The sequence below is a fragment of the Erpetoichthys calabaricus genome, chromosome 5 (assembly GCF_900747795.2).
Source record: "Erpetoichthys calabaricus chromosome 5, fErpCal1.3, whole genome shotgun sequence".
In the NCBI taxonomy this organism is placed as follows: Eukaryota; Metazoa; Chordata; class Cladistia; order Polypteriformes; family Polypteridae; genus Erpetoichthys; species Erpetoichthys calabaricus.
The window spans coordinates 250,527,511-250,555,174 of NC_041398.2; the positions used below are offsets into that span (position 1 = coordinate 250,527,511).

Genomic DNA, 27,664 nt, shown 5'->3' on the forward strand with positions numbered 1-27,664 from the left:
CTTGACTGAGGAGCCTTCGGCCCGCTCAAAAGGAGACTGAAGTTTGGAGTTGGCAGAAGGCGAGTCCGCGGTAAGTTACACTTTGTTTATTTAGCATATTGTGTGTTGGTTATTATCGCTCATGTTAAAATGTTTAAATTATGAACAGCGTAAAAAGTTAATTGCATGGCATGCAAGGGACTGGAACGTGCGTTAACTGCTACATGTTATATAAGCCAGTTTAAATTATTCAGCAAGCTTTTTTTTTGTACTTATAAAATATTTTCAGGCTTCAGATGGTAGAACTTGATGATGACGGTCATGTGGACTTCTGGCATTTAATCCATCAACGTAGGGGCATCACGGTGCTTTGATCGGGTGGTGGTGGCGCAGATCGGAAAACAGAAAAAGAACTGCAGAGAAAGTAGGGGTGAGTATGCATTATGGAGCCATGAATAAGACCTTCATCCACTACAAGATCTCACATCCCTGCCACAGCTTGAAAGTGAGCTAGCAGGTGGTATAGATACAAACAAAAAAAAAATCGGGAGTGCTCTCCTCGTGACTTTCTCGTATACTCAGATCATCCCAAGGAATTGGGAGAAACCTCATCATGCTGCTGGACAACATGGTCCTGTTGGCTCCACTGGGCTGTGAACTCCTCACATCCTGCGACGGCCAGAGACCAAGCAGCAAGGATCAGGATCAGCACCTCCAAAATGGAGGCCATGGCCTGCAGGAGTAGAGGGCTCTTTTCTCGAACTTCTCGTATACTCAGGTCTGGGGATGGATATTTGAGGAGTAAACCACAAGACAAGGATTAGTTTTTTTATATTACGTACATTAAAGAACCATCAACAACAAATCAAGTCAAATTAACAATTTATTAAACAATTATTATAAAAGTCAAGTTGAATAAATCTGACAGTGCAGATGGATGAATAAAAGGTAAAGTATCACTTCTGGTTAGTGGAAATTGCCGAAGAGTTAATAGAAATCGACGTTTTGTACCTAACACCTGTATACACAATTTGGTTGACATGAGTGAAAGCTGACTCAGGTTATCGTGTTTACACACAGACATAATTCCAAAAATGGTATTTTCATATTTTCGGGGAGATCTAAAACATTGGATGTTGAGATTTTGATGAATTTGATTGTAATTCTTTCCCTGTACTTTGTATACGAGAAAGTAAAGATGTAAGCCACAAAAGATCTGGAACAAACCTTAATGGCCTGACAAGACCAAGATTACCTTCAACCAAAAGTGATGCGGTGGAAAACGGGATGTGCTTCCGATCTGAAACATACAAAGTCAGCGGCCAATCCCTGTGGAGGACGCAAGTCATGATGGCAGCTGCTGAACGAACTCAGAAGTCTACAGGAACAGCCTGTCTGCCAATTTACAGAGAGGAACATCCCAAGGAATTGGGAGAAACCTCGTCATGCCTGAAAAGATATCAATAATCAGAAAACAGATTTTACTGAGTGATCCTGAAAATCATGGGGGCTTAGGAAGAACAGGACTCTTAGGCTTGGATGAGTGTGCAGAGCCCACCTCGCTGTATTGAGGGAGACAAAGAAAAACAAGCATGGAGTGTGAAAGTTAGGGGCAGTGAGACTTGAAGAGCCAATGAATAAGAATGGTAAGAGCAGGTCATAGGAGTGTGGCAGGCCAGAAAACGACAGAGACAGCATCTAAGATTAAGAACAATATCTACATGATTTGTGCACAGTACTGTATGTACAGGTGCTGGTCATAAAATTAGAATATCATGACAAAGTTGATTTATTTCAGTAATTCCATTCAAAAAGTGAAACTTGTATATTAGATTCATTCATTACACACAGACTGATGTATTTCAAATGTTTATTTCTTTTAATGTTGATGATTATAACTGACAACTAATGAAAGTCCCAAATTCAGTATCTCGGAAAATTAGAATATTGTGAAAAGATTCAATATTGAAGACACCTGGTGCCACACTCTAATCAGCTAATTAACTCAAAAGCCTTTAAATGGTCTCTTAGTCTCGTTCTGTAGGCTACACAATCATGGGGAACACTGCTGACTTGACAGTTGTTCAAAAGACGACCATTGACACCTCGCACAAGAAGGGCAACACACAAAAGGTCATTGCTAAAGAGGCTGGCTGTTCACAGAGCTCTGTGTCCAAGCACATTAATAGAGAGGCGAAGGGAAGGACAAGATGTGGTAGAAAAAAGTGGACAAGCAATAGGGATAACCGCACCCTGGAGAGGATTGGGAAACAAAAATGTGGGGGAGATTCACAAAGAGTGGACTGCAGCTGGAGTCAGTGCTTCAAGAACCACCGCGCACAGACGTATGCAAGACATGGGTGTCAGCTGTCGCATTCCTTGTGTCAAACCACTCTTGAACAAGAGACAGCGTCAGAAGCGTCTCGCCTTTGGACTGTTGCCGAGTGGTCCAAAGTTAAGTTCTCTGATGAGAGTATATTTTGCATTTCCTTTGGAAATCAAGGTCCCAGAGTCTGGAGGAAGAGAGGAGAGGCACAGAATCCACATTGCGTGAGGTCCAGTGTAAAGTTTCCACAGTCAGTGATGGTTTGGGGTGCCATGTCATCTGCTGTGTTGGTCCATTGTGTTTTCTGAGGTCCAAGGTCAACGCAGCCGTCTACCAGGAAGTTTTAGAGCACTTCATGCTTCCTGCTGCTGACGAACTTTATGGAGATGCAGATTTCATTTTCCAACAGGACCTGGCACCTGCACACAGTGCCAAAGCTACCAGTACCTGGTTTAAGGACCATGGTATCCCTGTTCTTGATTGGCCAGCAAACTCGCCTGACCTTAACCCCATAGAAAATCTATGGGGTATTGTGAAGAGGAAGATGCAATACGCCAGACCCAACAATTCAGAAGAGCTGAAGGCCACTATCAGAGCAACATGGGCTCTCATAACACCTGAGCAGTGCCACAGACTGATCGACTCCATGCCACGCCGCATTGCTGCAGTAATCCAGGCCAAAGGAGCCCCAACTAAATATTGAGTGCTGTACATGATCATACTTTTCATGTTCATACCTTTCAGTTGGCCAACATTTCTACAAATCCTTTTTTTGCATTGGTCTTAATTGATATTCTAATTTTCCAAGATACTGAATTTGGGACTTTCATTAGTTGTCAGTTATAATCCTCAATATTAAAAGAAATAAACATTTGAAATACATCAGTCTGTGTGTAATGAATGAATCTGATATACAAGTTTCACTTTTTGAATGGAATTACTGAAATAAATCAACTTTGTCATGATATTCTAATTTTATGACCAGCACCTGTATATATTTGTGGTGCTGCAGTATAAGGGTTATTTAGGTGTTTGGGGGTGAATGTGTAAGGGATTGTATTTTTTTGTTTATTTTATGTAATGTGATGATAGATATTGACTATAGTTTTTGTGGGCTATAAATGCATCGGCATTAAGGGGCTGTTCTGTGTAGAATAAAGGGTATACGGGAAATTTATTGGGGTGTGATATTGGCCTGTTCTTTTACCATCTGCCGTCACCTAGGACAGATTAGCGGTAGCAATCGTCTCATGTTAGCGCTCGGGACGAATTGTTACAACTTTGTTGACAAATGATGTTTTTAAAGCAGAAGTGATTGGTCAGCAACAATATGATGACCTTGTCAGTCTCTCAATCAGCGCCATTTTATTTTCAAAAACCGGGAGTGCTCTCCCCTCGACTTTCTTGTATACTCAGATATGGGGATGGATATTTGAGGAGTAAACCACAAAACAATGATTATATCTTTATATTATGTACACTAAAGAACCATCAATAACAAATCAAATCAAAGTAATAGTACTATATATTGAAGTTATTATAAAAGTAAAGTTGAATAAATCAGACTCTGCAGCTGCATGAATTAAAACAAAAAAATCGAGCATGTGTTCAGGTAAAGCACCACTTCCAGTTGATGGCTTTGGCCCAAAAGTTAATAGAGATCTCCAATTTTGATGTATCAACCACATGCCACAACCATCTGTCTAGTTGCGTTTTTGAGATATCATGTCTACACACACACACACACACACACAGATAATTCCAAAACACAGTATTTTTGGACTCGGGAGGTCTATAACGTCAAGATTCATCAAAATGTCAAAGTTGATTTTTTTCATGATTACTATACTTTGTATGCGAGAAACTAAAAACGATTTCTCCTGTGCGAAGTGGCAGGTGGATTACTATCAATAAAAAGCAGCCACCTGAGAAATAAAGTGAAAATTTACACACTCGTGATTTTTCTGTCCGTATGGTGAAGTTTTTGTTGACCAGCACATTCCAATTTCAGCCGTTTAATTTACATACAATACAATACAATTTATTCGTTGTATAGCCCAAAATCACACAAGAAGTGCCGCATTGGGCTTTAACAGGCCCTGCCTCTTGACAGCCCCCCAGCCTTGACTCTCTAAGAAGTGTGGAATAATAAAAAATTTAAAATCAATATATTAAATAATAGTTGAACAAAGAGTCTTGGACTGAGGACCTTTTGACCTATTTTTGTACTTAGATAAACAAATCTAAAATGCCTTGATGATTACTATCTGTGTGCATTTGGGTGGATAGAAAATATATTATTATGCAAACAAGCTGATGCTAAGAAAATGTATATGTATATATATTTGCAAGTATAAGAGTTCTTTGTGTTAACCATATGAATGCATTAAGATTGTTAAAAGAGGGAAACCATTAACTGTATAATCATTTTAACAATATAAGTATATTGCTAGTTTGTATTAATAGGCTATGGATTAATTGATTATTAATATCCATCCATCCATTTTCCAACCCGCTGAATCCTAACTACAGGGTCACGGGGGTCTGCTGGAGCCAATCCCAGCCAACACAGGGCACAAGGCAGGAACCAATCCCGGGCAGGGTGCCAACCCACCGCAGGACACACACAAACACACACACACACCAAGCACACACTAGGGCCAATTTAGAATCACCAATCCACCTAACCTGCATGTCTTTGGACTGTGGGAGGAAACCCACGCAGACTTACTTAAACTAATGAACTAAAGATTAATTGTTTATTAATAAGACATATAAAAATTAAGTGCGTACGCAAAGCTGAAAGAACAAACTTTCAACATTTCTGTCAAACTGCAGACTTTTAGTCTGTACTCAGGAAACCTGCTAATCTTTTTATTTGTGATTTTGTTTAATCAGCAGCAACAGGATATTTCGACTTCTGCTTAAGTTGGTTTGAACAAACTATGTTGTAACCCTTGGGCGTCTTACTGAACCCCCCCCCCCCAAATATATTTATTTTAGTAAATATTATTTTATTTTGGGGCGGCATAGTGGGTAGCGCTGCTGTCTCACAGTTTGGAGACCTGGGTTCCCTTCCCGGGTCCTCCCTGTGTCCTCCTGGTGCTCCCACAGTCCAAAGGCATGCAGGTCAGGTGCATTGGCCATTCTAAATTGTCCCAAGTGTGTGCTTGGTGTGTGTGTGTGGTGCTTGCGCCACCACCATCTACCCAAAGCTCCATGATGTTCCAACAATGATGGATGGATTAAAAGCCAGAAGTCTGTATGACCATCAGCATAAAGTGACTCCGTGAGAACCCGAACTACAAAGAGGACTATTTCATTTATGTTAGGTAGAATGCCCAGAGGGGACTGGGTGGTCTCGTGGCCTGGAACCCCTGCGGATTTTATTTTTTTCTCCAGCCTTCTGGAGTTTTTTTTTGTTTTTTCTGTCCACCCTGGCCATCGGACCTTACTCCTTTTCTATGTTAACTAATGTTATCTTATTTTAATTTTGTATTTTGTCTTTTATTTTTCTTTTCTTCATTATGTAAAGCACTTTGAGCTACTTTTTGTATGAAAATGTGCTATAGAAATAAATGTTGTTGTTGTTGTTGTGTGCCCTGCAGTGGGCTGGCGCCCTGCCCGGGGTTTGTTTCCTGCCTTGCGCCCTGTGTTGGCTGGGATTGGCTCCAGCAGACCCCCGTGACCCTGTAGTTAGGATATAGCAGGTTGGATGATTTTATTTCAGTTAGTCTTTCCAGCTACTTTAATAGTTTAGTTTAGTTTAAGTTTTTCATTTCAGTCTTGTTAATTATTGTATTTCATTTTACGAAAATGTTTTTTTAATAATAGTTTCAGTTTTGATTTTAGTTTTCATTAACTATAATAGCCTTGCTAAGAAGACAAGGAAAAACCTTATAGAGGAAAAAAAATGAAAGAAGTCTCAGCAAAGGCAATTGAGAGTGAGACCTCCTTTCCAGGTTAGGTTGGGCATGCAGTGGGTGTCAAAAAAAGAGGGTCAGTAAAACACAATACACAGAACAGAACACAAGTCATTCTCAATTCAGTCTAATAGTACAATAGAAATATTACAAGTACAGAGCGGAATGCAAGAGTAGATGATATCCCATAATAGGGTGACGATATAATAGCCTAAAGGAAGCACTTCAGGTCCAGCAAAACAGCAGACATTGCATATCCCTTCAGTGCCCCCTGGCACCACTTATGGAAGCCAACAGGGCTCTTCCATGGGACTACAGTTCCCAACATGCCCTGTAGTTTATCTCATAGCCCAGGGGCACTGCCACCTAGTGTTCAAACCCAAATTGGCTGTCTTCCCCTGTCCTTCCATTATACTGGCCTCTCGGCTGGGTATGCATCTTTGTACACTCCTTGCCGTGATGCCAGTCCCTGGGTGCCATCTCTTACATAGTGAAATGCTTAGTTGCTCAACTTCAGTGGCCGTGCCTATAAGAAGAATATAAGGATATTAACGATAATATGTAACTTTGCAAATATCAAAATCATTCTTGTCCTTCTTCTTTCAGCTTCTCCTGATAGGAATGGAATTTAAATGTGGGATATGCAATAAATAATAATAAGAAAAAAACCTTAATAATTTAGTGTAAGAGGGTGAGCAGTAGGGCCTGATGAAGGTGTAGACACTTTCCTCTTTCAGGATGTGAATGGACGGTCATCCGAAGCTCCTCGTCAGTCTCTCTGAACTGACCACAACAGAGGCCATTGTTGGCATGGCTGGTATCGTTGCTAATTCTCTTTGCCCTGGTCTGACGTGGCTTGCTGTAGATGTCCTCAGAAGTGTGGGGTGCTCACCCGACCACACCGCTCTCTGCAGAGTCTTGAGCTCCTTCTCCATGCTGCTCTCACACCAGGCAGTAATACTTCCAATGGTGGATGTGTAGAAGTTCAGAAGTCATTGGTTAGGACGGGTGGTTAGCACCTCTGCCTCCCCTGTCTGGGTTCACCCTGTGAAGTGGGCACAATCTTTTTAATTTGGGTCAGTTGGTGTCCAGTACTTTAGTTTGCCTCCCACATCCCAGAAATGCGCCTGTGACATTAACAGATGTAACACATTCAGGAAAAACAATTTAGAGAGAGAAGTGCTGCTTCGATTAGAAAGGCTGACATTAAACGAGTCGCCCTGCAGGACCAGATAACATTCAACATGGAGAGCTGAAGGAGGTTAGTGAGTACGTGGAGAAAGCCTGGATGAGTAGTTTTCAAAAGTCACAGCACACCTGGGAAACTCCTGACTGGAAATGAGCAAATATTGTCACGATAAACCCAAAGGGTGACAGGGCCGATGAAATGATTACAGATCAGAAGGCATAACGTGCAATAGGGTGATATTAATGAAAAAAGAAGACCAAGAATCACAGAGCAAGAACGGCCAAGGTTGGTGAGGTCCCTCACTTGGTGTCAATCGAGGGGACATCCTACACAGCCTCCAGTTAGTCCAAAATGTGGCTGCAAGAATTATTACAAGAACAAGAAAATACGAACACATAACTCCAGTTCTTAAATCCTTACACTCGCTCCCAGTTAAGTTTAGGGCAGATTTCAAAATCCTCCTTTTAACATCTAAAGCCTTAAATGGCCCAGGTCCGGCTTACTTGTCTGAACTTATCATGACTTACAAACCTGAGCGCACATTAAGATCTCAAGATGGTGGTCTACTTAGGATTCCAAGAATTAATAAAATAATGGTGGCAGGTTGAGCTTTTAGTTACAGGGCCCCCCTAAACTGTGGAGTAGTCTGCGTGCTACTATAATAATAAATCTTTGCATTTATATAGCGCTTTTCTCACTACTCCCCTCCTCGAACCACCACCTTATCGTGGTGGAAGGGTTTGCGTATCCCAATGATCCTAGGAGCTCTGTTGTCCGTAGCTTTATGCCCCTGGTAGGGCCACCCAAGGCAAACTGGTCCTAGGTGAGGGATGAGACAAAGTGCGGTTCAACAAAACCTCCATGATGAATACAAAATTTGGACAGCGTTTTCCCTCGCCCGGATGCGGGTCACCGGGGCCCCCCTCTGGAGCCAGGCCTGGAGGTGGGGCTCGATGGCGAGCGCCTGGTGGCCGGGCCTGCACCCATGGGGCTCGGCCGGGCACAGCCCGAAGAGGCAACGTGGGTCCCCCTTCCCATGGGCTTACCACCTATGGGAGGGGCCAAGGAGGTCGGGTGCAGTGTGAGTTGGGTGGTGGCCGAAGGCGGGGACCTTGGCGGTCCGATCCTCGGCTACAGAAGCTGGCTCTTGGGATGTGGAATGTCACCTCTCTGAAGGGGAAGGAGCCTGAGCTTGTGCGTGAGGTTGAGAGGTTCCGGCTAGATATAGTCGGGCTCACCTCGACGCACAGCTTGGACTCTGCAACCAATCTCCTTGAGAGGGGATGGACTCTCTACCACTCTGGATTTGCCCCCGGTGAGAGGCGCCAAGCGGGTGTGGGTATACTTATTGCCCCCCGACTTGGAGCCTGTACATTGGGGTTTACCCCGGTGGACGAGAGGGTAGCCTCCCTCCGCCTTCGGGTGGGGGTACGGGTCCTAAGTGTTGTTTGTGCGTATGCACCGAACAGCAGTTCGGAGTACCCACCCTTTTCGGAGTCCCTGGAGGGGGTGCTAGAGGGCACACCTTCTGGGGACTCCCTCGTTCTGCTGGGAGACTTCAATGCTCACGTGGGCAATGACAGTGAGACCTGGAAAGGCGTGATTGGGAGGAATGGCCCCCCCGATCTGAACCCGAGTGGTGTTTTGTTACTGGACTTCTGTGCTCGTCACGGATTGTCCATAACGAACACCATGTTCAAGCATAGGGGTGTTCATATGTGCACTTGGCACCAGGACACCCTAGGCCTCAGTTCGATGATCGACTTTGTGGTCGTGTCATCAGACTTGCGGCCACATGTCTTGGACACTCGGGTGAAGAGAGGGGCGGAGCTGTCAACTGATCACCACCTGGTGGTGAGTTGGCTTTGATGGTGGGGGAGGATGCCGGTCAGGCCTGGTAGGCCCAAACGTGTTGTGAGGGTCTGCTGGGAACGTCTGGCAGAGCCCCCTGTCAGAAGTAGCTTCAACTCCCACCTCCGGCAGAACTTTAACCATGTCCCGAGGGAGGTGGGGGACATTGAGTCCGAATGGGCCATGTTCCGTGCCTCTATTGTTGAGGCGGCTGACCGGAGCTGTGGCCGTAAGGTGGTCGGTGCCTGTCATGGCGGCAATCCCCGAACCCGCTGGTGTGAAGGATGCTGTCAAGCTGAAGAAGGAGTCCTACCGGTCCCTTTTGTCCTGTGGGACTCGAGGCAGCTGATAGGTACCGGCAGGCCAAGTGGAATGCGGCTTTGGTGGTTGCTGAGGCAAAAACTCGGGCGTGGGAGGAGTTTGGGGAGGCCATGAAGAACGACTTTCGGACGGCTTCGAGGAGATTCTGGTCCACCATCCGGCGTCTCAGGAAGGGGAAGCAGTGCAGTGTCAACACTGTATATGGTGGGGATGGTGCGCTGCTGACCTCGACTCGGGACGTTGTGGGTCGGTGGGGGGAATACTTCGAAGACCTCCTCAATCCCACTAACATGCCTTCCAATGAGGAAGCAGAGCCTGGGGACTCAGAGGTGGGCTCCCCCATCTCTGGGACTGAGGTCACCGAGGTGGTCAAAAAACTCCTTGGTGGCAGGGCCCCGGGGGTGGATGAGATATGCCCGGAGTTCCTCAAGGCTCTGGGTGTTGTAGGACTGTCTTGGTTGACATGTCTCTACAACATCGCATGGACATCAGGGACAGTGACTCTGGATTGGCAGATTGGGGTGGTGGTCCCCCTCTTTAAGAAGGGGGACCGGAGGGTGTGTTCCAACTACAGAGGGATCACACTCCTCAGCCTCCCTGGAAAAGTCTATTCAGGGGTCCTGGAGAGGAGGGTCCGTCGGATAGTCAAGCCTCGGATTCAGGAGGAACAGTGTGGTTTTCGTCCTGGTCGTGGAACAGTGGACCAGCTCTACACCCTTAGCAGAGTCCTGGAGGGTGCATGGGAGCCCAACCAGTCTACAAGTGTTTTGTGGACTTGGAAAAGGCGTTCGACTGTGTCCCTCGGTGGAATCCTGTGGGGGGTACTCCGAGAGTATGGGGTACTGGACCCCCTGATAAGGGCTGTTCGGTCCCTGTACAACCGGTGTCAGAGCTTGGTCCGCATTGCCGGCAGTAAGTCGAACCCGTTTCCAGTGAGAGTTGGACTCCGCCAGGGCTGCCCTTTGTCACCGATTCTGTTCATAACTTTTATGGACAGAATTTCTAGACGTAGCCAGGGTGTTGAGAGGGTCCGGCTTGGTGGACTCAGGATTGGGTCACTGCTTTTTGCAGATGATGTTGTCCTGTTTGCTTCATCAGGCCGTGATCTTCAGCTCTCTCTGGATCGGTTCGCAGCTGAGTGTGAAGTGGCTGGGATGGGAATCAGCACCTCCAAATCCGAGACCATGGTCCTCAGCCGGAAAAGGATGGAGTGCCCTCTCAGGGTTGGTAGCGAGATCCTGCCTCAACTGGAGGAGTTCAAGTATCTTGGGGTCTTGTTCACAAGTGAGGGAAGAATGGAGCGTGAGATCGACAGGCGGATCGGTGCGGCATCCGCAATAATGCGGGCGCTGCATCGGTCTGTCGTGGTGATAAAGGAGCTGAGCCACAAGGCAAAGCTCTCAATTTACCAGTCGATCTATGTTCCTACCCTCACCAATGGTCATGAGCTATGGGTAGTGACCGAAAGAACGAGATCGCGAATACAAGCGGCTGAAATGAGTTTCCTCCGCAGGGTGTCTGGGCTCTCCCTTAAAGATAGGGTGAGAAGCTCAGAGTAGAGCCGCTGCTCCTCCGCATCGAGAGGAGTCAGATGAGGTGGCTCGGGCATCTGATCAGGATGCCTCCTGGATGCCTCCCTGGTGAGGTGTTCCGGGCACGTCCAACCGGGAGGAGGCAGCGGGGAAGACCCAGGACATGCTGGAGGAACTATGTCTCCCGGCTGGCCTGGGAACGCCTCAGGATTCTCCCGGAAGAGCTAGAAGAAGTGGCCGGGGAGAGGGAAGTCTGGGCATCTCTGCTCAAGCTGCTGCCCCCGCAACCCGACCTCGGATAAGCGGAAGAGGATGGATGGATGGATGGATTTTCTCACTACTCAAAGCACTCATCAATTGCAGGTTAAGGGCCTTGCTCAAGGGCCCAACAGAGCAGAGTCCATATTGACATTTACGGGATTCGAACCGGCAACCTTTCCGAGTGCCAGTGCAGATCCCTAACCTCAGAGCCACCACTCCGCCCTTTACTATAAGAGATGCCCCTTCGGTCTCGGCTTTTAAATCCTGGCTGAAGACTCACAACTTCAGTTTAGCACACCCCGACTAGAGCTGCTGATAACTGTACAGACTACATCTCTGTTGTTAGTTATTAGCACTAAAACATCGGTAACATGAGAGTTAGGTGATGGTTAGTAACAAATTCTATTCTTTTTCTCTTCTCGGTACTCAAATGTGGCACTTGGTGCCCACCTGCCAAGTTGTTTTGCCTGCCTAAGGTAAAGTAATCCCTGATGGAGGATCACAGAAATCGTGGGGTAGAGGGGTCCTGAAATCGGATTGGCTGGCCCAGCACTGTTCAGCTGTGGAATGGCCAATAGGGGGAGGCAGCTTGATGGATGAGGTCTCCAGGACTCTAAACAAATCCAAATCATATTATGGGATATCATCTACTGTTGACTGCGGTGGGTTGGCACCCTGCCCGGGATTGGTTCCTGCCTTGTGCCCTGTGTTGGCTGGGATTGGCTCCAGCAGACCCCCGTGACCCTGTGTTCGGATTCAGCGGGTTGGAAAATGGATGGATGGATGGATGGATTTGTTCTGTTCTGTGTATTGTATTGTATTGTATTGACCCCCTTTTTCTTTTTGACACCCACTGCACGCCCAACCTAACTGGAAAGGGGTTTCTCTTTGAACTGCATTTTCCGAGGTTTCTTCCATTTTTTCCCATCAAGGTTTTCTTTGTCTTCTTAGAGAGTCGAGGCTGGGGGGCTGTCAAGAGGCAGGGCCCGTTAAAGCCCATTGCGGCACTTCTTGTGTGATTTTTGGGCTACACGAAAAATAAATTGTATTGTATTGTATCATGTTCTAGGGGCTAACGCCACGGTTTTGGGGGGAAGCCACTGTTAGCCATTCAGGAAAGGGTAAAGGTAAGGGCAGGTAGGGTGAGGCTGGAGTTGTGGAGATGTTATTTGGGCCCATGTCATATGTGAGACACTCACAAAGACACTCGTAATGTACTTCGTGTGGCTCATTTCATTAGGCAGCAACACACAGACACACATAGCAATGCAGCAATGTCACTTTATTTGAATCTACAAGTCTTCCAAAGCATCAAGATACAAAAGGCTAACTGGTGCAGGAGAAACGTCTACTGTAGGAGCAGAGCCAGCCGTTCCAGAAGGGAGAGGTTTGGAGAAACTGGTGCCGATGGTAGGACACCAGGAGGAACGACAGGAGGAAACACAGGAGGAATCATGTTAGGAACACCAGGAGGAACAGCAGGAGGATAGTATGGATAGTTCATTGGCCTCCTGTATTTCTGCAAGGCAAAAACAGAGAGATTACTGCAGGGTTCTCTTCAAAATGAGAACATGAAAGACAACATCAGGAGAGCTCATAGAAAACATAAGAGCAAGCTTGATAGGACCAGGCCGCTAAGCCCCTCATGGAGAATCAGTTCTTTAATGGTCTGATGTTTGAAGAGAAAAACAAACACATGGGGACCAACCTAAGGAAATAACATTCTGTCAGTCTGTCCTGCTACATGGACGTCTTCTACTTTGGCACAAATGGAGTTCTGACTTGCAGTGTGTGGTGCAATAATGAGACTGTTAAATGCTCAACCCCTGCCCACATCAGCTCAGCAAATTGATGACACTGGCACAAACTCCAGCAGCACGACAGCACCGGCGTGTTTTCGAAACCCACTGAAATGTGACAGAATTGTGATTGCTAGCGCCGCCTCTCGATAAGTCGGACATTTTGACAGAATACAGTCGAAATGGGCAAAATCAGGATGTGGCGGTTCAGGGTGTGGTGTGTGCAGAATTGGCTCAAACACAGGAATCCCGGAAGGTGATGGTGTGAAGAACCTCATCAGAATTGGCTGACGTTAAGAGTGGTGGCCAGCAGGGGGCAGTGTGGGGGCTTGCTGTTCTTTTCAATATATATAAATAATCTGGAGAGCAATATAAAGGACATGCTGGTCCAGTCTGCAGATGATACCAAGATAGGAGGATTGGCAGATAATCGAGAATCCTTTGAATCATCACAGAGGGACTTGGACAGCAGACAGGCGCGGGCAGATAAAATTTAATGTCAGTGGATGTAAAGTATGACACGTAGGAAGTCAAAAATGGGAGATTTGAATGCACAATGGGAGGGCTGAAAATTGAGAATCCACCTTGTGCTGGAATTCTATGAGGAAGCAACAAAAGGATACAAGGAGAGTGGATCAGATGAGCTTATTTATCTAAGCTTTCAGAAAAACATTTGATAAGGTGCCATGTGAGAGGGTGGGCATCAAACTAAAAGAAGTGTGGTGTTTAGGTGGGTGCAGAATTGGCTCAGACACAGGAAGCAGAGGGTGATGGCGTGAGGAACCTCATCAGGACTGGCTGATGTTAAGAGTGGTGACCAGCAGGGGGCAGTGCTGGGGCTGCTGCTATTTTTAATATCTATAAATGATTTAGATAGGAATATAAGGAGCAAGCTGGTAAAGTTTGCAGATGATACCAAGATAGGAGGATTAGCAGATAATTTGGAATCCATTATATCATCACAGAAGGACTTGGACAGCAGACAGGCTTGAGCAGATTTGTGTCAGATGAAATTAAATGTCAGTAAATGTAAAGAATTACACATAGGAAGTAAAAATGTGAGGTTTGAATACACAATGGGCGGTCGGAAAATTGAGAGTCCACCTTATGAGAAGGATCTAGGAGTTGTAGTGGACTCTAAGATATCGACTTCAAGACAGTGTTCAGAAGCCATGAAGAAGGCTCACAGAATGTCAGGTTATATAGCGCCTTGAGGTGTGGAGTACAAGTCCACAGGAGGTTCTGCTCAGCTTTATAACACACTGGTGAGGCCTCATCTGGAGTTCTGGGTGGAGTTTTGGTCTCCAGGCTACAAAAAGGACATAGCAGCACAAGAAAATGTCCAGAGAAGAGCAACTAGGCTGATTGAGGGCTACAGGGAATGAGTTATGAGGAAAGATTAAAGGAGCTGAGCCTTTAAAGGAGATGAAGAGGAGACCTGACTGAAGTATTTAAAATGATGAAGAGAACTAGTTCATTGGATTGAGACGCTGACTTTAAAATGAGTTCATCAAGAACACGGGGACAGAGCTAGAAACTTGTTAAGAGTGAACTTCACACAAACATTAGGAAGTTTTTCTACAGACAGTAGACACTTGGAATGAGCGACCAGTAGTGTGGTGGACCCTCAAAACTCGACTCGATGTTATTTTGGAAGAATTCAGTGGAAAGGACCAGCGGGCTTTGTTGGTCTGAGTGGTCTGCTCTCGTCTTGATTGTTCTAATGTTCCACATCAATGAGCACAGGCCCACTTCAGGTACTGCTGTAGACTATTCAAGTGTTTTGATCAATGGCTGTAAATTCTGTGGCTCGATTACTTTCCGTATTTCTATTTTCTTGTATACGAAGTACAAGGAAAGTATTGGAATCGTTCAAAAATTCGATGTTGAGATTTTGATGAATCTCGATGTTTTAGACCTCCCTGAGTCTGAAAATACCATTTTTGGAATTCTGTCTGTCTGTGTGTGTAAACACGATAACTTGACTGCACTTTCACTTTGGTACAAAACTTTGGGGTTGTTTCCGCTAACTGATTTATTCAACTTCCATCCATCCATCATCCAACCTGCTATATCCTAACTACAGTGTCATGGGGGTCTGCTGGAGCCAATCCCAGCCAACACCGGGCGCAAGGCAGGAAACAAACCCCAGGCAGGGTGCCAGCCCACCACAGGTCACACGCACACAAACACTAGGGACAATTTAGAATCGCCAATCCATCTAACCTGCATGTCTCTGGACACGGGGAGAACATGCAAACTCCACGCAGGGAGGACCCGGGAAGCGAACCCCAGGTCTTCTAACTGTGAGGCAGCAGCACTACACACTGTGCCACCATGCCGCCTGATTTATTCAACTTGACTTTTATAATAATTGTTTAATAAATTATGAATTTGATTTGATTTGTTGTTGATGGTTCTTTAATGTACATAATATAAAGATATCATCCTTGTCTTGTGGTTTAGAATACAATACAATACAGTTTATTTTTGTATAGCCCAAAATCACACAAGAAGTGGGTCTTTAACAGGCCCTTCCTCTTGACTTCCCCCCAGCCTTGACTCTCTAAGAAGACAAGAAAATAATTCCCAAAAAACCTAGTAGGGAAAAATGGAAGAAACCTCGGGAAAGGCAGTTCAAAGAGAAACCCCTTTCCAGGTAGGTTTACTCCTCAAATATCCATCCCCATATCTGAGTATACGAGAAGGTCGAGGGGAGAGCACTCCTGTTTTTTTTTATCTTTAGGAGCCTCCATAAAGGTCACGTGAAAAGACAGTTTCCCCTCCGGGATTAATACCGCATACCAGATCCCAAAAAATAAATGAGGAGGAAATGTTAAGACTTACTTCTCTACTAGAAGATCGCGCTTCTCTGTTCAACTTCTGTTCCACCTGCAATAAGGAGACCAAAGAATTACAACACATATATGATGACATCCAACACCCAGCCAGCCTGCATTGTGGAGTTGGGGAGGGTGCTGAAACCTCTACTGGGAAAGTGTTGTGGTGTGAAATTTTGCATACAAGTTGATAAATATTTTGTATGTCTTTGTTTGTAGTTGGGGGACCTGGGTTCGCTTCCCGGGTCCTCCCTGCGTGGAGTTTGCATGTTCTCCCCGTGTCTGCGTGGGTTTCCTCCGGGCGCTCCGGTTTCCTCCCACAGTCCAAAGACACTTTCTAGGTGGATTGGCGATTCTAAATTGTCCTTGGTGTGTGTTTGTGTGTGTCCTGCAGTGGGTTGGCGCCCTGCCCAGGATTGGTTCCTGCCTTGTGCCCTGTGTTGGCTGGGATTGGCTCCAGCAGACCCCTGTGATCCTGTAGTTAGGATATAGCGGGTTGGATAATGGATGGATGGATAGATACACATGAGGTTAGAGATTATCTATCTATCTATCTATCTATCTATCTATCTATCTATCTATCTATCTATCTATCTATCTATCTATCTATCTATCTATCTATCTATCTATCTATCTATCTATCTATCTATCTATCACGGGACTTGCTTCCAGAGATTGTAAGTATGACGTGACTCGTCTGTCTCGCGGGATGTCTGTCTGTGTTTCTCTGTCTCTCATCTCGTTGCCATATTGTTTTTCTATAATAGAGAGCTAATTAATACACGACGAACCTGAGTATACAGAACTTCACTGAATAATCACATGAGGAGGTCATTTGTGTGCCAGACAAGGCCTCTCTTGGTCGTTTGGTCATGAACTGATCTTCATTTGTTTTGTTTTCGACCTCGTAATTCCTTATTTCTTGTTTGTTTAGTCAGTCACTTTTTTGTCAACGGCACTAAATAAGAGTTGAAATGATTTTTCTTGAGCGTCTCCTTACCTCAAACAATTCAGAACATCCTCAGTTTCCTTGTCATTTCACCAAAGAGTTGAGCCTTTGGCTCATCACACGACGTGCAGTCAAGATGGCGGTCAGGGATGTCATACTTGACGACTGCCTTTGCTGACCTCCTCGCTAGACTAAGAGTCACTGGACATTTGTGTATCGCATGTTTTCTTTTGTCCAGCACCTCCTGACTCACCGGTACGAGAACATCACCACATATGATTTGACTCAATCATGATGTTTTGTTATGCAAGACATTTCTGAATTCTCTCCCCTCTAGACCTGAAAATCCTTCATTTTTAGGACATTTTTGTACCGTATGTTGTGCAGGAAATCACACCCTTATAATAAAGAGCAACCCACTCGGTGTCTTCAGCATAAATGATGATAAGGACTTGAGGTTATGCCGGCCACATCAATAGACCCCCTAATGGAATGCGAGGGGTCAAAGTTACTCCTTTCTTCACAAAATGGAGGCATGCGGAGTGACGTTTTAATTTGGGTCGCTTTGTGTCCAGCACTCTAGTTTTCCTCCCACATCCCAGAAATGCTCCTGTGACATCCACAGATTTAACACATTCAGGAAAAAACGATCGAGAGAGAGAAGTGCTGCTTCGATTAAAAAGGCTGACATTAAACGAGTCGCCCTGCAGGACCAGATAACGCTCAACATGGGGAGCTGCAGGAGGTTAGTGAGTACGTGGAGAAAGCCTGGATGTGTCCTTTTCAAAAATCACAGCACACCTGGGAAACGCCAGACTGGAAAGGAGCATATGTTGTCACATTGTCCCCATAGGGTGACAGGGTTGGTCAAGGGATAACAGACAAGTAAGCTTAACATGCAGTAAAGGGAAATTAATGGTGGGAATGGTCAAGGAGAAGATGAAGAAACGCAGAGCAAGATCTGTGTAGGTTGGTGAGACCCCTCACTCGGTGTCACTCGAGGGCCAGTGGACCAGGGACATCTCTCTATAGTTTGGGGAGGGTGGAGATGACACCATTAGCCATTTAGGAAAAGGTGAAATAAGACCACACGATGGCAGGTAGCATTTCACTTTAATGGCACATTGAGGCTGAAGTTCTGGAGAGGTTACCACGGCGACGGACTCACCAACACACCCAGACACACATCAATGCACCAACGTCACTTCACTGAAGAAATCAAAGGGGGTCTGTAATTATAGGCACGTGGACTGTCGTCTTATTGTCGTCTTTTTGAGGTTGGTCATATCTGTGATATTTCATTCTTTACCGGTGGTCCTAGCCCTTTAAGACCCTCTACCAGTGGGGTACATCATGACAGATTTCAAAGGTAAGCATGTCGGGTATCGTTTTAGATTATTTCAAGGCCATTGATTACAAATATGAGGTTATTTTTGATTTGTGATACTTCACTAGCCCTCCACGGACTTCAACCAGAGGGTGACCAGTGACAAACTTCTGTTACAATCGAGAATATTTAGACTTTAAACACTGAAAGTGAAGCATACATATTTCAAATATCTGACGCAGTTCTCCTCGTTTTATTACCTCGTTCTCCCTCGAGAAATAAATCTTTACATTTCTTATGAACACCACGAATTAGGGTGGATTACGCTAATTCAGACTTTTCAGAGAGTTACAAAAATGCCTCTTTATTGTACAGACAAGAGAAAAATGTGGCTAACCCTAATTTGTATGGTCAGGCTGACCCATGCATGGTCTCGAGCAGGTAACAAATTTTCAACGGATACACAGCCTTCCTCTATGGAGACCACTCTAGGGTTTTGATCAGGGGCCGCAAATTCACTTGCTGTTTTATTTTCAATGCTTTACCTGTAGAAAGGGTTATCAAACCTACATAATTGAGGAAGGAGAAAGATTAAGACTTACCTCACTACTAGAAGTTCCTCCTTCTCCATGCCACCTCTCTTGCACCTAAAATAAGAAGAACAAAAAATGAAGTCCACCTTAATGAAAAGACAAGTGTCTGTGTATCTGTGTGCCTGTCCGGTTGCTATGTGTCTGTTATATGTCATTCAGTATGGGATTTGTAAAAGTAGTGGTAATGTTTGTGATGCACCATCTGTTGGAATTAAAATCGCAATGCATTTTACTACTACATCCATCCATCCATCCATCCATTTTCCAACCCGCTGAATCCGAACACAGGATCATGGGGGTCTGGTGGAGCCAATCCCAGCCAACACAGGGCGCAAGGCAGGAACCAATCCTGGGCAGGGTGCCAACCCACCACAGTTTACTACTACATGCATTACAAAATACATTTCAATAGATGGTGCACTGCAAACTTTGATTTCAACCCGTCTTAAATAGTCAATATGTCTGTGTGTGTGTGTGTGTGTGTGTGTGTATAAAATCAGACACATTGGCATAGGATGTGCTTTGCAGGAAAGGGTTTGGGTAAAAATATGGGGAAGACTTTGAATGTAACACCTGCTTTAACCTGATTTTTGTTTACCAAAGACTGAAGGATGACTTATCCAAGGGTCTCCGACATCACTGCTGCTCATCATCCCACCTCAAGGGACCATGTGAATTCAGATAAACTGATGGACAAGACATTTGAGACAGAAAAACAGCTGAGGCTGCCGAGGAGGATGATCGCCCCTCAATAGGACACCCTGGCCAGTCCTCCCTCTTGTCCCTTATTGAGCCTACAGTCACCCTTCTGTGGAGTGACGATTCCTTAAAATACACAAGTCATCGATGTAAATGGCTGTCACCTCAGACTCCAGGCCACAGGGTCCATGTTTTATTGTAGGAATTGACCTTTTGTATAGAGAAGCTGAACACCAGGGTGACATGCTCAAGGTCCCTTGCCCATGCCACCATGAGGTTTGTTGACTGGCACAATAACCTCTAGTGGGTAAGCATGTGGGTTTGGATGAAACCCTGGAGCCAGGGATTAATGAGGAGGTCTGAAGATTCTGTACATACTGCCCGGAGTGTCAACTACAGCAAATATCTTGGACTCACTCGACACCTTGAGTTCCCTTGCTTGTCATCAATGTTCTAATCAAACACATAGGCATAGACATTATTGGACCCCTTGGACTATCCATTGAGGGAATAAATATATCCTGGTAATTGTGGATTACTTCTTACACTGGAGCCATTCCATCTCATCTGGCTAATGCAAGTTAGTTTGGGGTCCCAAAAGTAAGCCTTACAGATCAGGGCACCCATTTCATGTCAAAGACGTTTAAAAAACTCATTAAACATATCCAAACATCTGCTTGTCACCAGCAGATTGATGGTCTGGTTGAAAGGTTCAGTCAGACGCTTAAACAGATGTTAAAGAAAATGGTCAGAGTAGTCGGACGGGATTGGGGTCGGCTTCTTCCGCACGTTCTTTTGGTCTATGGAGAGGTGCCCCAGGTCTTCACAGGCTTTTCCCGATTTGTTAATATATATATATATATATATATATATATATATATATAAAATAGCAGAAATATTAAGAATATATAGCACAATTGTGAGTCCAGAGCCATCTAGAAGCTGCACAGATGACCCCCATGAAGCCCTATAATCGCAGATCCACTCTTATGAATTCTAGTCAGGGGACCACGTCATGATTTTGGTTCCCTCCTTTCAATCAAAATTCTTATCACACTGGCAGGGTCCCTGTGAGGTCAAAGAGCAGAAAGGATTTGTGGATTATTGGGTGAAGCTGTCACTTTCATGTAAATCTTCTCAAGCCCTTGATAGACCGACTGAAAACATGTCCCACCGAGCCTAATACCCTTGCCCTCTTTGTCGAGTCTCTAAAGTATGGGGACATCTTAACACCTGACCAATGAGCTCAGTTTCAGTGAATACTTGAGCTTGAGATTGATGATATTGATACCAAGCCAGAGTGGGCCATCGTGATTTTGCAGACCCAGCAGTGATTGCGCCCCTATTAGTTACCCGAAGCTAAACATAAAGGGGCCAAGCAGTTAGTCCAGGCAATGCTAGAACAAGGCATTATTGAAGAGAATAACAGCCCCTGGTGAAGCCCTATCATCCTGGTACCCAAGTTTGATGGAACTGAAATGATGTCCACCAGTTAAACCTGGTTTCTAGGTTTTTGATGCTTTCCCCATGCCCAGTGTCAAGAATTTGTTTGAGAAGCTTAGGAAATACACGTTTCCTCACAACTTCAGACATGACCACGTGGTATTGGCAGACTCCTCTAACCCCGGAAGTCAAAGAAAAAATTACGCTTACATCTTTTAGTGGCCAATAGCAACGTTGTGTCCTTCCATTTGGTCAGCACAGGGCATCAGCGACTTTTCAGCATCTGGTGGACTGACTGTTACAGCCTAACCAGACGTGTAGTGCTGCCTACCTGGACGATGTCATTGTCTTTTTCAGCACATGGGAGGGACATCTACAGCAGGCCTTGGTCGTGTTCCACACTTTCTAAAAAAGTGGGACTTAATCTTAAAAAATGTTTCTGATCAACAGAACATCGTTTTTGGACTGTTTGGTGAGGCAGGGCCAAGTCAGACCTCAGTGGTCAAAATGGAAAGTTATATAGAGTAGCCTCAACCTAAAATGAAGCATTTTGGGATTAGCCAGCTACTACCATCCATTTGTGACTACTGATTCTGAAAAAGCTGCCCTATTAATGGACATAACAAAGACGTTTGCCTCACTACTGAGGTCTGCAATCCTACTGCAGAAGTTGCATCCACTGACCATAAGCAGGCCCTCATGACCTTCCCTCTCCCTTTATTCTCCAGATGGACACCTCAGAAGTGAGCCTAGGAGCCATGGTGGGTCAGAACATCAATGATGGTGAACATCCCATTCAATATCTGAGCTGAGAACGGGAAACAGGGTGTGCTGCGGTGGAACGGAAAACCGTGGTGATTAAATGGGCAGTCATGAATCTTCACTCTTCAGGAGTTCAACCTCATTATGGATTATACACCTCACCAATGGATGGCTACTCACAAAGAGAGTAATCCCGGGGTCTCCTTTTCGCCAACATGGATGTCTTATCCATGGCCTCTTGGCCAGGTCCCCTCCACCATCTATCTGTGAGCTTAGGCGGGAGACCCCATGTTGAACACTGGAGACTTTTATGTTTGCTTTAGAGAGGAGGAAGTCTTACCTGAGGGACTGAGGCGTCACTTCCATTGATCTCACCACTGCCTGCATATAAGACACCTGACCCAAAAGGAAGTTTGTGTGACCTCGAGGTCAAGGAGAACAGACGTCTGCTGAGAGCCACCCTGAGAGCCACATACGTCACAATAGTGAAACCTGACAGCTGTGTTTTTTGCTAAATTCTTTCTCTTTTTGTTTTGAACATTAAACAGGTCATTATGGGGCACCAACTCTTTTTCTTTGTTTCAGAGTCATATTTAGTATTGATAGATAGATGGAAAGATAGATAGGTGAAGTGAAAGGTGCTATATGATAGATAGATAGATATATAGATAGATAGATAGATAGATGCTATATGATAGATAGATGTGAAAGGCACTATATGATAGATAGATAGATAGATAGAAGTGAAAGATGCTATATGATAGATAGATAGGTAAATGTGAAAGACACTATATGATAGATAGATAGAAGTGAAAGATGCTATATGATAGATAGATAGATAGAAGTGAAAGATGCTATATGATAGATAGATAGATAGGTAAATGTGAAAGACACTATATGATAGATAGATAGATAGATAGATGTGAAAGATGCTATATGATAGATAGATGTGAAAGGCACTATATGATAGATAGATAGATAGATAGATAGATAGATAGATAGATAGATAGATAGATAGATAGATAGATAGATAGATAGATAGATGTGAAAGGCACTATATGATAGATAGATAGAAGTGAAAGGCACTATATGATAGATAGATAGATAGATAGATAGGTAAATGTGAAAGACAATATATGATAGATAGATAGATAGAAGTGAAAGATGCTATATGATAGATAGATAGAAGTGAAAGATGCTATATGATAGATAGGTAAATGTGAAAGACACTATATGATAGATAGATAGAAGTGAAAGATGCTATATGATAGATAGATAGATAGATAGATAGGTAAATGTGAAAGACACTATATGATAGATAGATAGATAGATAGAAGTGAAAGGTGCTATATGAGAGATAGATAGATAGATAGAAGTGAAAGGCGCTATATGATAGATAGATAGATGTGAAAGATGCTATATGATAGATAGATAGGTAATTGTGAAAGGCACTATATGATAGATAGAAGTGAAAGATGCTCTATGATAGATAGATAGATAGATAGATGGATAGATAGAAGTGAAAGGTGCTATATGATAGATAGATAGATAGAAGTGAAAGGTGCTATATGGTAGATATGAAAGGCACTATATGATAGATAGATAGATTGATAGATAGATGTGAAAGGCACTATATGATAGATAGATAGAAGTGAAAGGCGCTATATGACAGATAGATAGATAGATAGATAGATAGAAGTGAAAGATGCTATATGATAGATAGATAGAAGTGAAAGGTGCTATATGGTAGATAGATATGAAAGGCACTATATGATAGATAGATAGATAGATAGAAGTGAAAGGCACTATAAGATAGATAGATAGAAGTGAAAGATGCTATATGATAGATAGATAGATAGATAGGTAAATGTGAAAGGCACTATATGATAGATAGAAGTGAAAGATGCTCTATGATAGATAGATAGATAGATAGATAGATAGAAGTGAAAGGTGCTATATGATAGATAGATAGATAGAAGTGAAAGGTGCTATATGATAGATAGATAGATAGAAGTGAAAGGCGCTATATGATAGATAGATAGATAGAAGTGAAAGGCACTATATGATTGATAGATAGATAGAAGTGAAAGGCACTATATGATTGAAAGATAGATAGAAGTGAAAGATGCTATATGATAGATAGATAGATAGAAGTGAAAGATGCTATATGATAGATAGATAGATAGATAGATAGATAGATAGATAGATAGATAGGTAAATGTGAAAGGCACTATATGATAGATAGAAGTGAAAGATGCTCTATGATAGATAGATAGATAGATAGATAGATAGATAGATAGATGGATAGATAGAAGTGAAAGGTGCTATATGATAGATAGATAGATAGAAGTGAAAGGTGCTATATGGTAGATATGAAAGGCACTATATGATAGATAGATAGATTGATAGATAGATGTGAAAGGCACTATATGATAGATAGATAGAAGTGAAAGGCGCTATATGACAGATAGATAGATAGATAGAAGTGAAAGATGCTATATGATAGATAGATAGAAGTGAAAGGTGCTATATGGTAGATAGATAGATAGATAGATAGAAGTGAAAGGCACTATAAGATAGATAGATAGAAGTGAAAGATGCTATATGATAGATAGATAGATAGATAGATAGGTAAATGTGAAAGGCACTATATGATAGATAGAAGTGAAAGATGCTCTATGATAGATAGATAGATAGATAGATAGATAGATAGATAGATAGATAGAAGTGAAAGGTGCTATATGATAGATAGATAGAAGTGAAAGGTGCTATATGATAGATAGATAGATAGAAGTGAAAGGCGCTATATGATAGATAGATAGATAGATAGATAGATAGATAGAAGTGAAAGGCACTATATGATTGATAGATAGATAGAAGTGAAAGATGCTATATGATAGATAGATAGATAGAAGTGAAAGATGCTATATGATAGATAGATAGATAGATAGGTAAATGTGAAAGGCACTATATGATAGATAGATAGAAGTGAAAGGTGCTATATGATAGATAGATAGATAGATGTGAAAGGCGCTATATGATAGATAGATAGATAGATAGATAGATAGATAGATGTGAAAGATGCTATATGATAGATAGATAGAAGTGAAAGATGCTATATGATAGATAGATAGGTAAATGTGAAAGGCACTATATGATAGATAGAAGTGAAAGATGCTCTATGATAGATAGATAGATAGAAGTGAAAGGCGCTATATGACAGATAGATAGATAGATAGATAGAAGTGAAAGGTGCTATATGATAGATAGATAGATATATAGAAGTGAAAGGTGCTATATGGTAGATAGATAGATATGAAAGGCACTATATGATAGATAGATAGATGTGAAAGGCACTTTATGATAGATAGATAGATAGAAGTGAAAGGCACTATATGATTGATAGATAGATAGATAGAAGTGAAAGATGCTATATGATAGATAGATAGATAATAATTAATTAATAATAATTTTTTGCATTTATATAGCGCTTTTCTCACTACTCAAAGCGCTCAGCAATTGCAGGTTAAGGGCCTTGCTTAAGGGCCCAACAGAGCAGAGTCCCTAATGGCATTGACGGGATTCGAACCGGCAACCTTCCGATTGCCAGTGCAGATCTCTAGCCTCAGAGCCACCACTCCAAGTGAAAGGCGCTATATGACAGATAGATAGATAGATAGAAGTGAAAGATGCTATATGATAGATAGAAGTGAAAGGTGCTATATGGTAGATAGATAGATATGAAAGGCACTATATGATAGATAGATAGATAGATAGATAGATAGAAGTGAAAGATGCTATATTATAGATAGATAGATAGATAGGTAAATGTGAAAGGCACTATATGATAGATAGAAGTGAAAGATGCTATATGATAGATAGATAGAAGTGAAAGGTGCTATATGGTAGATAGATATGAAAGGCACTATATGATAGATAGATAGATAGATAGATAGATAGATAGATAGATAGATAGATAGAAGTGAAAGGCACTATATGATAGATAGATAGATAGATAGAAGTGAAAGGCACTATATGATAGATAGATAGGTAAATGTGAAAGGCACTATATGATAGATAGAAGTGAAAGATGCTCTATGATAGATAGATAGATAGAAGTGAAAGGTGCTATATGATAGATAGATAGATAGATAGAAGTGAAAGGTGCTATATGATAGAAGTGAAAAGTGCTATATGATAGATAGATAGAATTGAAAGGCGCTATATGATAGATAGAAGTGAAAGGTGCTATATGATAGATAGATAGATAGATAGAAGTGAAAGGTGCTATATGACATAGATAGATAGATAGAAGTGAAAGGCGCTATATGACAGATAGATAGATAGAAGTGAAAGGCGCTATATGACAGATAGATAGAAGTGAAAGATGCCATATGATAGAAGTGAGAGGTGCTATATGATAGATAGATAGAAGTGAAAGGCGCTATATGACAGATAGATAGATAGAAGTGAAAGATGCTATATGATAGAAGTGAAAAGTGTTATATGATAGATAGATAGATAGAAGTGAAAGGCGCTATATGATAAAAAACGGAGCACTCAGAGGAAACCCACACAGACACGGGGTGAACATGCAAACTCCACGCAAGGATGACCTGGGAAGCGACTCCAGGTCTCCTAACTGTGAGGCAGCTGCGCCACCATGCTGCCCTTTATATTATTATTATTATTATTATTGCTATTCCAAACAGATTGATAAAAAGCACAGGGGTATCAAACATAAGCACTTAAAGCGTTTCTTTCTCTTTGCATTTCCTTCATTATTTCATAACTTAACTCATCATCACTTCTTCTCTTTGACTTTCTAAAAGACGAGTAACCAAAGCCCAAGATGGCCACTCAGACACATACCGGCAGGCAGAGGCTCACTCCCAGGATGCACATCAGCACCACCACGGACTTCATTGTCAGCTGCAGTTTCTGTAAGACAATGACAGGCACATGCAGTTACTCCCTCCAGACCACGAGGGGCGCTCTTGCAGGCTCTGCACACACACAGCAGTTCCTTCCCTAACATTCATCCGTTCTTTCTGACACGGCGACTGCACAAAGTCACAACGGGATGAGTGCTTACATACCTGCGTAAACCCAGAAGATGAGACACCGAAAAGCTGAAGTGTCACTGACCCCTCGACTCTGTGAAGCTTCCCATCCAAAGGAGTCCATTTAAAGTCAAGACAGAAAGCGGCGAGCCAATCATCTCGTGTTTTCCTTTCAATTATGAAACATCTTGTTTATCGCATTGCTGCCACCTTCAATGGCACCTTTAATCCCTGGTGATTATGGTGAGATGTGCACGCCATTGAAGATTAAATGGCAAACTTTGTGCAGATGGCACTGTGTGGGTGAATTCCAGGAGAAGAGCTTTGCACAATCAATAACAATTCAAACTTTTATGAAATTTGCATTTACCTGTTGAAACATCTTCATGGTAAAAACTTATTGGCAAACCAGACTTTAGCTTGTAGCTGTTTATTAAAAAACTGAAGATCAGCGCCCATTTAGAAATCGATTTCACCTCCCAGATCGTAACCACACCGTTTAGCAATGATGGATTTTGTGCATGTTGGCTCATTTCTTTCTGTGTCAGTCACACAAACTCACCATCCTGGTTTCAAAGACCTCCAGTTGTTTGTCTGTGAGGTCTTTGCACATTTCCCTCATGTCTCCATATGTGCTCCCAGCATTGCACCATGCCAGGCCCTCACTTCTTCATCTCCCACTTCCACTCCTCGGCCTTATGCAGGAGCCCCCTATGAGTATCAGATCACCCCAAATACCCCAGGAAATATTAGGCTGGAATGACCCTATTAAGCCCCCCTGAGCATCGGCCCTACACTCCTCTCCTC

At 43.3% G+C, this 27,664-nt stretch overlaps 1 protein-coding gene and 1 long non-coding RNA gene across 2 annotated transcripts; one reads left to right on the top strand and one right to left on the bottom strand.

The window, feature by feature from the left end:
- Positions 1 to 22,365, top strand: LOC114652398 (uncharacterized). The gene is made up of 3 exons (XR_003716343.2): positions 1 to 70; positions 269 to 409; positions 21,761 to 22,365. It is a non-coding gene; the product is annotated as an uncharacterized LOC114652398 (long non-coding RNA).
- LOC114652397 (YLP motif-containing protein 1-like) lies at positions 12,646 to 27,000 on the bottom strand. The gene is made up of 5 exons (XM_028802778.2): positions 26,894 to 27,000; positions 26,667 to 26,735; positions 18,900 to 18,944; positions 16,029 to 16,073; positions 12,646 to 12,901 (listed from the first exon to the last, which is right to left on the bottom strand). The coding sequence occupies exons 2-5, from the start codon at positions 26,718 to 26,720 to the stop codon at positions 12,731 to 12,733; spliced, it is 315 nt and encodes a 104-aa protein (XP_028658611.2). The 5' UTR covers positions 26,721 to 26,735; positions 26,894 to 27,000; the 3' UTR covers positions 12,646 to 12,730.
- Positions 27,001 to 27,664: the final 664 nt, after the last annotated feature.